This window comes from Danio rerio, chromosome 22 (genome assembly GCF_052040795.2).
Source record: "Danio rerio strain M-AB ecotype USA chromosome 22, GRCz13ab, whole genome shotgun sequence".
Lineage (NCBI taxonomy): Eukaryota > Metazoa > Chordata > Actinopteri > Cypriniformes > Danionidae > Danio > Danio rerio.
In genome coordinates, this window is record NC_141042.1 from 10600807 (window position 1) to 10612002 (window position 11196).

General features: G+C 34.9%; 1 protein-coding gene across 10 annotated transcripts; it reads right to left on the reverse strand.

The window, feature by feature from the left end:
* Positions 1-230: 230 nt before the first annotated feature.
* On the reverse strand, positions 231-7233 carry si:ch211-222k6.1. Of its 10 annotated transcripts, none has more exons than XM_087302100.1 (7): positions 6827-6860; positions 6644-6684; positions 6209-6303; positions 5225-5288; positions 3803-5093; positions 2223-2390; positions 231-693 (listed from the first exon to the last, which is right to left on the reverse strand). In XM_087302100.1, the coding sequence occupies exons 5-6, from the start codon at positions 5086-5088 to the stop codon at positions 2366-2368; spliced, it is 1311 nt and encodes a 436-aa protein (XP_087158226.1). In that variant the 5' UTR covers positions 5089-5093; positions 5225-5288; positions 6209-6303; positions 6644-6684; positions 6827-6860; the 3' UTR covers positions 231-693; positions 2223-2365.
* Between the last annotated feature and the right edge of the window lie 3963 nt (positions 7234-11196).

The window sequence follows — 11196 nt, forward strand, 5'->3', positions numbered from 1 at the left end:
CATAGATTCCATATTTTTAAATAATTGTATCTCTGGCAAATTTTGTCTATTTTTGACAAGCCATACATCAGTGGAAGCTGATTTACTTGGCGTTCAAGTTTTGTGTCAATCTCAATTTTTTTTTTTTTTTAAACTGACACCTGCAGGAAGATTAAAAGAATTTAAACACACACATGCACACTTTCATTACAACAAAAACTGTCTCATTACAAACAGAAACCAAGTAATTATTCTTATTATAAAGTTTTAATGAGAAAATTTCATGTGAAAGTTCAATGTATAAAACAGCCAGGCAGCCAGGTGGAATGCAAAAAAATAAATAAATAAATAGGAAGCAGCTTCATACTGTTTCTACTTGTTTTGCCGTTGTCAGAAAATACAAGGTATGGTTGTGAAGACACATACATTTCCTTAAAAGTGCTCGAGTGTTTTCATGATTGTACTCAACTTTTCAGTAACCGTGGATGAATGAGTTTATCATCCCGAAAAAAAAACTGCTGCTGTACAAGGATGAAGGGACAGCGATGACGTATACTGGGGCTCGCCATACTGAGAGTAGAGGATTTTGTTATTGCTACTATCAGTAAAAAAAATTACTTTTTTTCATCAAAAAAGCAGCTTGAAGATTTTTTTTTGACATGATTTTCCCCGCCCCTTTCCTCTGTCCTTTCTCCTCAAACTCCTCCACCAGCTCTAAAATGAAAGTTTAAAAAAGGTTTATTTCCTGTAATTTGTTTATAAATTCTTGCTTGTTCTTATAAAAATCACAGTACTTAGGGATGAAAAGATGTAGAGACACATATGAACAGTTATCAACAGCAATATGTCACTTATCAAAAATATAATAAATCAAACATTAACAATTAAGCTGAATGTTTATCAAACTATATTTGTTTGAAATTTTATGTAGTTTGTTTAAACTTTTCAGTCTCAGGCTCTTGTTCATGGAAAGTGTCTTATTTACCACTTGATGCTTGAGGTGTTTGACAGCTCACATTTTATTCTATCTAAACCACTGAATCACATTAACTATTAGATGTGAGCCTGGTACCACAAAACCACTCATAAGTGTCAATTTCTGGAAACTGAGGTTCAAACACATCTGAAATATGAATATATAAGCTTTCCAGTGGGTTATACTTTGTCAGGATCAAACAATATTTGGCCAAGATACAACTATTTAAAAACCTGGAATTACTACTACTACTGACGTTGCTACCACTGCCGTTCTGCATTTACCTGCACGTAAATCAACAGTGCAACTGGATTATAACGCATGTTGCCAGATTGAGGTAAAAAATGCTTTGAGATCTGAATATTTTGTCAATTGTGTGAGGTGATAAGCTTGATACAAGATCTGGCAACTTGACAAACATGGCCAAAAGATGATTTTTCCTAACTAGTTTGGGCAGTAAAAATAACAGGAGTTTCCTGAAAGAAATAACAAAACAGGAGGATGGCAGGAGATGGGTGTGAAAAACTAGAGATTCCCGTGAATATGGGAGTGTTGGCAGCTACACTACCGATCAAAAGTTTGGGGCTCTGTGTGATTTTTAAATGTTTTAAAATAAGCTTCTCCTGCTCACCAAGGCTGCATTTATTTCATCAAAAATACAGTACAAATTGTAAAATTGTGAAATGTTATTGCACTATAAAATAACTGTTCAAATGTAGCTTATTATTTAATCTAATCATTTATTCTAGTGATTTAAAGATGAATTTTCAGCTTCATTACTCCAATCTTCAGTCACATGATCCTTCAGAAGTCACTCTAATATTAATTATTATTATTATTATTATTATTATTATTATTATTATTAATGGTAATAGTAATAAAAGCAAAAATGACTGGAGTAATAATTTCATTTGAAACTACATTCAATAAGTATTAAATATTTAATAAATAAGTATTTAACAATTGAACTTTTTTACATTTAATAAATGCTGCCTTGATAAAAATAATCATTTTCTAAAATTATTAAATAAAATGAATAATAAAAAAAAATTTGACCCCAAACTTTTGACTGGTAGTGTATATCTTTGTTTAATAGTATAATGATTTTTTCATTGAATAAAAATCAATAGTTTTGACCGACAAAATGTATTTTTGGTTGCCAGTGCTACATATGTATGGTTTTCTGAACTAGGATCACATATTTACCCTATATAACCATTACTATCATTAAAAAACTATCAGAAATAAACACCAACCTCTTTGTTACCTTCACGTTTCATACTGCAGACTCATGTTATTAATGATCTTTCATGAACTACTCCTTTACTTGTAGGCTTACGGGAATATTCCAGCAGTTATTGATGAACTGCTGTGGAAGGAGCTTCACTGAAGGCGGAGAACTGTGGATCTTCACTGCTCTGCTGTGGGAGCAGATCTGCAGACATAAAAAGTCAATCTAAAATGCATGTTTTTTTGTGTTAGGCAGCTTTAACAAGCAGAATCAAACAGCTACTTCATGACTTTTAAGAAAAAAAACTCAAATAATCAAATAATTTACTTTGATAAAAGTAAAATAACACAAAGGACCAAGAATGGACATGGTAATACAAGTTGCTCAAGGCTTTGCCTGGGGTAAGTTTCTTAGGTGAACACAACTGAACTAGTGCAGTTTTTAAATGTCCCATATCTTTATGACCCTATCTTTCAAGGGGGTTGTAAAATCAGCATAACTCTAGATGAGGGGAAGGGAACCTATGGCTCGGGGGCTCCATCTGTCTCTCTTCACTAATATTTTAAAGTTTAAAACATTATAACTGTCATTAGAAATCCGTTTGCTTTTAAAAATACAATTACAATTCCCTTTATATTGTATTTTCTACATCAAAATGAATAAGAATTCAGTTTGCAATAAAAAGACGTTTCAACCAATGCGCATATGTGGTTAAACTTGAATTGCGACACTAATAAAGGGCAAACAACTTACATTTATATGTACCTCACGCACGTAAATTCAAACAACATTCATAAGAGGCGATGGCAAAAAGAAAATCATTTATAAATAGTCCTTTCTTAATACATTGTGACACGTCATATTTGTTTATTTTTGAGTTGTGCATTGACAAAAATAAAGGTTTTGTTTATAAATAAATAAAAGTTTTGTTATATATATATATACAGACCCCAAATGGTTCTTTAAAAAATGCATTTGATAAAAAAAAAAATAGCTGAAAAAGGTTCTCGACCCCTGCTCTAGATCTGTGGTTCTGTGCACCCCGGGGGATCGCTTGGTAATTTCCAAAAATCAAATTCATTTGATTAAACTATTGGAATTACCATATTTTATCAAAAACCTACAGAAGAAATAACATTGTAGGTAATAATTACACTAAAAAACAGCATACATATAAAAAGCCATCAGCCTTTCGATTTTTTAGTGATTACTAGAGCGATTATGTTATATTAAAGACACAGAAATTGTGTTAGATGCAGCGCATTGATTTTATGGCACCAGGTTAAACTTTCTGACATCTTTACGGCACTCAAGTTTAAAAGATAAATAGACTTGGGCCTATTGTGTGCAAGGTTTATATAGTTATAGCCATCTCAGAGGATATTGCGGGTCGCAAGTAACTGGCATTGTTATTTTAGGGGGTCGCGGGCTGAAAAGTTCGTGAACCCCTGCTCTAGACCATAAAATTTAAATCAATTATTTTTGACGTTTTTTTCTTTGATCAGATTTAAGGCTTATCAAACATAACCTGCATTGCTTTACATATTATTGGATCTTGTTTGGTGAGAAAGCAGCATTACATCTGAAAGTAAAGGATTCAAACATGAAGTACTTACTGAGATTTCAGGCAGACGTTTTTTGTATGACTGTAGAGAGTTGATAACTGCGTGAACCTCTTCCCACATATATCGCAGCTATATCGCCTTTCTCCAGTGTGGATCCTCTCATGCATTTTCATATACTCAGCCCGTTTGAACGTCTTCTCACAGTGTGAACACTTAAAAGGTTTCTCTCCGGTGTGAACTGACTGGTGCACCTTCAGTTCAGAATCTCTAAAGAAAGTCTTTCCACACTCGGAGCAAATATGATCTTTTATACCGCTGTGTCTTTTCTGGTGTACTTTTAAAGTGCCCATCTGTCTAAAACCCTTCCCACATAAAGAGCACACATAAGGCCTTTCCTGTGTATGAACTTTGAGGTGATCCTTCAGAGCATCTGCCCTAAGAAAATCTTTCCCGCATTGGTCGCAGTTAAAAGGTCTTTCTCTCGAATGAGTACGCAGATGTACTTTAAAAACACCTGTCTTCACAAAACTCTTCCCACACTGATCACAAGTGTGCAGCTTTACGCCAGTGTGGCTTTTCATGTGATCGGAAAGATTCCGCTTTCGTGTGTAACTTCTCCCACATTTCTCACAAGTGAAGGGTTTCTCTCCGGTGTGGATTCTCATGTGGTCACTGAGGATGTGTTTGAGTTTAAATTTCTTCCCGCACTGATCACACGAGTACGGCCTCTCTCCTGTGTGAATCTTCACATGTTCAATAAGATTTCCTTTATGTTTGAATCTCTTGGCACACTGATCGCATGCATAAGGCCTCTCTCCAGTGTGGACTTTCATGTGATCTGTGAGGTTTCCCTTATATGCGAATCTCTTCCCGCACTGATCACACGTGTGCGGCTTCTCTCCAGTGTGGATTTTTATGTGCTCTGTAAGGTATCCTTTATGGAGAAAATTCTTCCCACACTGATCGCACGTGAACGGCTTTTCTCCCGTGTGTATTTTCAAGTGTTTATTAAGGCGTTCTTTCAGCAGAAAACTCTTCCCGCACTGATCACATGTGTAAAGCATCTCTACATTGTGAATTTTCATGTGTTCATTAAGGTTTGTTTTTAGTGTGAATATCTTATCGCATTGATCACACTCATACGGCTTTGTTCCTCGATGAAACTTTATGTGAAGATTGAAACTTTGTTCACATGAGAAAGTCTTTCCACACTGAGGGCATGTGAAGTGTACTTCAGGTCTGCTTTGGAAAGAGAGACTCGTGGATTTTTGTCCATATGTGTCCTGATGTTTCTCTACTGCTTCAAGCAGTTCTCCAGTCTCCCCATTCTCCTCCATCAGGTCTAAAATGAAAGTGAAACCTTTCAAAAACTATAAAAAGTTAGATTTTTCCTATGCTGATGTGTTATATGATTAACATTTGGCATCACTTCAGTACTTTAAATTATAGATATTTACATCAGATGTCACCTACCCTGTTGTTGTCTTTTGGAAGGAATGCGTCAATAGAGCCGCCATTTTAGTACAGGGTAGCGCTCCTTTAAAATGAATGCATGACCAAGGTGCAGAGGAGCACTGTGGCCATCCAGAGCCAGAGATATACACATATATCTATGATCGGGAGTTTTCCCGGTGGTCAGTATGCAAATACTTTTTTAAATTTCGAAAAATATAATTTTACATCACTTTTCTATGGCCATTGCAGACAAAGAGCATGTGTGCATGAAAATTGTATTATCCTCCCTTCCTGTTAATCTTGATCTAATCCATGTCCTGAAACACACCCCCTGTCCAGCTTTCACTTCTAATGCTAACGGAAAGAGCGTTTGTGAATCAATCTTTATTATGAACAACTCATTTATTTAGCCAACAATAATACTAAGTTAGTAAAAATAATAATAGTAAAAATTAGTAAAAATAATAATAAGTTTCTGGGACTACAGCATCTTTATTGTCATATTTCATTTACATTGTTTACTTACATTACTTATTTTAATAATACTAGCATAGGCCTAGTATTTAGTGCAAGTTGGTACTTTGTCTTATTGTGAACGCCGTGAGTGAAAGAATATCATCAATAATGTTACTTGTTTAGCACAAAAGTTCATAACATACAAAATCATAAAAAGCTAAATCTTACCTATGAAATGTTCTGCCTCTGTGCTTTGTTTGCTCATTACTACAACTGTACGCAGCGCAAAAGACCAGCATCTTCACATTGGCACACTGTCTTGACTAGTGCGGTTGAATGACATTTGTCCTGGGAGCACTGTACTAATGTGGCGGCGCTATTGATATTGACGCATGCTCTGGGTCCGTATGGGAGTGTAAGCGTATATCTATGACTTTAAATAAGCATTTGATGAGATTAATTATGCAGTGCTGTCTGCAAGAATTACTTAAAGAAATAATTTAAGGTCTACAATGTTATAATAAAGCACCTAATATAAACACCAACCTATTAATTCTTCAGCATCTTCATGTTTTATTCTGCAGGATTCTGGACCATCCATGTTGCCAGTGTCCTATTTACAAATCTTCTTCACTTTTTTTCTGAGGAAAATAATCCAATATTTATTGGTCAAATATTGTGTAAGAAACTTCACAGATGAACTGACAAAAACACTGCAAAAATAGGTGTTATCAAACGGATTCCTTCATTAACCTTAATTTACCAAGCCTGTTGCTTCAGTTTATCTATCAACTTTCAAAATGTAGAGTTATCTTTAACATGAATTCACATATTACACGTATTAATATACATGTGGGCAAGTCTGGATTCAAAGTCAATTAAATAATGTTCCCCCGAAGTGTATTCGTATTAAAAACATCAATACAATCATACATGTAAATACATAATTGGTTATGTTGTAAGAAATTCAACATTTGTTACTCAAATCGTTATCTGTTTAGCTAAATGTCCGATTCAGTCAGCTGCGCTTGAAAAGACGAAAAGCAACGACAAGATGAAAACAATACAGAAATAACTGCGGAAAATGTTGCAATCTTGCTGTCAGTAACTGTGACTTTTATCCATTGTGTAAAACATAAAAAAGCTCCGTGAACTGTCGCTTACCTCAGCTCGGAACACAACAGTGGGTGAAGGCGCCGGTGGTGACGTCATCGAGGCGAGACAAAAAAATCAAAACAGCGCCACTTGTAGTTTTTTCTATTTTGTAAAGCTAACTGTAGTTTACACATAATCTTAGTTTAGCTCGTGTTAGAACAAAGATCAAATCATATTATTTCTGACTGGATTTACGTACAGTGATTTTGTACTTTGTGATTATCTTGTCCAGAGTGTTTATAACAGAAATGATAAATAGGCTATGACCGCCAACCTGGGGTCCGTTCTTCGTACCTCGCTTAAATGATCTAAGATGATTTGGCAGATCCTGGATCTTTTAATCTTGATAACTGATCTCTCGCTAATTTGGTTCTTCAAACGAGTTTGCGAATCAGATTAGAATGTCTGGATAAACTGATCTGAGATCGCTGAAGGACAGATCTATCGATCCTCGAAATCATGATCAGCAATGCAACGATTGGCTGACGGCACAGCAGCGTAATGACATCATCTGATTAATATTCAATTATCCATGTGAGCAAAATTACATCAAATTAGCAGTAAACGGCTTGTTAAATATGACACGCAATAACCTTCCACATTTGTTGTGAGCTGCAATTTCCACTTTCATGTGTCAAGTGTATTCATCATGTATTTCAATGCAAATCAATGTATTTAGTTCCACATTTAGAAAATATTTTCTTTATTATAGTAGCCGTTTTTAAATCGGTGTAAAGAATAACTGGTTGTTTACAAAAGTATTTTCATATTGGTAAAGGCGTCTGCAACTTTTGTGAAGCATCAAATCACCAGCATATAAACTTTCAAGTTTATGACTGCATAAATGTATTATTGCTTTAAAAAGTCACATATTGTGCATTTTTATTATACACAGTTTGTACTAAAGCGATCTAAAAAGTTCATATCAATAAGTTTTCTCTTTGCACCACCAGGTGGCAGTTGTACTTTCATTTCGAGGGTGCAGATTGCATGTTTAATTAATATGTATAACTTAATTTATTTTATTAATGACTATAACTTTATATATATAGTTTAAAAAATATGTACCATTTTCCCAAGTGTATATAACTACTACTGTAAGAAAATATCAGAATTCGGAACATACTTTCTGTATTATCTTTGCTTGAACTGAGCCGATCTAATCCTGTTTATATGATTTGAACCTGCTCCCGATCAGGTTTGACCTAGCAGAACTGGGGTCCGTTCTTCGTACCTCGCTTAAATGATCTAAGATTATTTGGCAGATCCTGGATCTTTTAATCTTGATAACTGATCTCTCGCTAATTTGGTTCTCCAAACAAGTTCGCGAATCAGATTAGAATGTCTGGATAAACTGATCTGAGATCGCTGCGTTTGTTGTTAAGGACAGATCTATCGAACCTCGAAATCATGATCAGCAATGCAACGATTGGCTGACGGCACAGCAGCGTAATGACATCATCTGATTAATATTCAATTATCCATGTGAGCAAAATTACATCAAATTAGCAGTAAACGGCTTGTTAAATATGACGCGCAGTAACTTCACATTTGTTGTGAGCTGCAGGCTTTACACTTTCATTTGTCAAGACAAGAGTACTCATCATGTATTTCAATGCAAGTCAATGTATTTAGTTCTACATTTAGAAAAGATTTTCTTTATTATAGTAACCATTTAATCGGTGTAAAGAATAACTGGTTGTTTCCAAAAGCATTTTGATATTGGTAAAGGCGTCTGCAACTTTTGTGAAGCATCAAATCACTGGCATATTAACTATCAAAACATGTTTATGACTGCATAAATGTATTATTGCTTTTAAAAAAAAGTCACATATTGTGCATTTCTATTATACACAATTTGTACTAAAGCCATCTAAAAAATTCATATCAATAAGTTTTCTCTTTGCACCACCAGGTGGCAGTCTTTGTATTTTCATTTCGAGGGTGCAGATTGCATACGTTTTATTAATATGTATAACTTTATTTATTTTATTAATGACTATAACTTTATATATATAGTTAAATATATTTACTATTTTCCCAAGTGTATATAACTTTTACTGTAAGAAAATATCAAAACTCGGTACATACTTTCTGTATTATCTTTGCTTGAACTGAGCCGATCTAATCCTGTTTATATGATTTGAACCTGCTCCCGATCAGGTTTGACCTAGCAGATCTGTTGCTATGACAACAACTCTCGGATCAGCTTTGAAGAACGAAACGATCCTGGATCGTGTCAAATCGTCAATATCCAAATCCAGCTAACTGAGTAATCCACGTACGAAGAACGGACCCCTGTTGCTATGACAACAACTCTCGGATCAGCTTTGAAGAACGAAACGATCCTGGATCGTGTCAAATCGTCAACATCCAAATCCAGCTAATTGAGTAATCCACGTACGAAGAACAGACCCCTGATTTTACCAGGGCATGTGCATTAACGTCTATGTTGATCCTGGAACAACATTCTATTCAGCCAATCGGAATTAGGGGAAACTTTTACAGCTTATGTTAAGTTTAGGCTAGATTCATTGTTGTTAATATTTATTAAATTCACCTAAACTATTATTAATATTTTCCTTTTGGGATTTGGGGAGTAATTACATTTATGGTTGGGTTTAGGGGTAGGGAATGTATATAGATTACATTTCCGAACAAAAAATATGTTCCAGGATCAACATAGATGTCAATCCAGGATTGCATTGTTCTTGGCAAAGTTCAATTCAATTCATCTTTATTATTTGTATAGCACTTTTGCAATGTAGATTGTGTTAAAGAAGCAGCTTCACATAGAAAATTATAGTAAATTAAAACCGTGTAGATCAGTTTTTAGAGTTTAAGTTCAGTTCAGATTAGCTCAGTTCAGTTCAATGTGCTTTAATATTTACTGCTGGGGGTCCAAACACTGAAGAGTAATCCATCAATGCAAAGCTTTTCAAGTCCCCAACTATGCAAGCCAATGGCAACAGTGACGAGGGGAAAAAAAACTTCACCAATTGGCGAAAGTGGAGGAAAAAAACAGGAAGTGCAAATACCACAACACTAAAAACATTATTTTAAAGTCTGCTTGGGTGACTATTTCATTTGCAAGGTAACCTTGGGCAGAACATCATTAACCTTGTCTCTACAAAATGCTTTTACATTATTTAGTCAAATAATACACTGAAATTAATCAGACAATCAGAATTAAGTGATATGTTTACTATTTATGTTAAATTTAGGCTTACAGGTAGATCTATGCACTTCTACATAATTGTTATCCAACTATTATTCCCCTCTGGTTTTAGGAATAATTTACAGTTATGGTTGGGTTTAGGGGTAGGGAATGGATATGGATTGCATTTTTGAACAAAAAAAGATCGTCCAGGATCGACATAGATGTCAATTGAGGATCACATCTTACTTGGCAAAAACATGGCGTGTAGTATATGACAACACAAAAACATTACTTTAAAGTTTGCTTGTGTGACACTATCATTTAAGGTAACCTTGCGCAGAACATCATTAACATTGTCACTACAAATGGCTATTATGTTATTTAGTCAAATAATATACAGAAATCTTATTAAAGTCAACATATTTAATAACTTCCAATATAGTGTGGGTGTCCCGGTGGCACAGTGGGTAGCACGATCGCCTCACAGCAAGAAGGTTGCTGGTTCGAGCCCCAGCAGGGTCAGTTAGCATATCTGTGTGGAGTTTGCATATTTTCCCATAGTTGGCATGGGTTTCCTCCAAGTGCTCCGGTTTCCCCCACAGTCCAAAGACATGCACTATAGGTGAATTGAATAAACTAAATTGGCTGTGCCGAGTTGTGGAGCCTACACATTTCTCTGTAAATTAATATTATTTTTAAAAAATATATTTACCTCTATTTTTTTCTCTTATGCTTTCTGTATGATGTTGTGTCCGACTGTGTATTATCAATTGGCCTTTGTACAACTTTTTTCCCTTAAGCTTGGAGGCTTGAAGGGCATCCTCTGCGTAAAACTTATGCTGGATAAGCTGGCGGTTCATTCCACTGTGGCAACCCCTGAATAATAAAGGGACTAAGCAGAAAAGAAAATAAATAAATGAATTAATATATGAAGAAGCCGTTTGAAATTTCCTTCAAAAACAGAGCATTTTTATGAGGCACCTGTGTTTAGGTTCAGTAACATCAAGCTTACGGCAAAGAATACACTCTTTTAAAGGTTTTTCAAATTAAACAACTCAACATAAACATAGGAGTCTGAGATAAATGCTCATTTCCAATGGAAATGTCAGACGGCACTTCGAGGTTTTTGCATCTGAACTCATCATATATATATGCTCATATATCATATATATATATATATATATACATGCTCTAAGAAATAATCAAAACACATGGCACT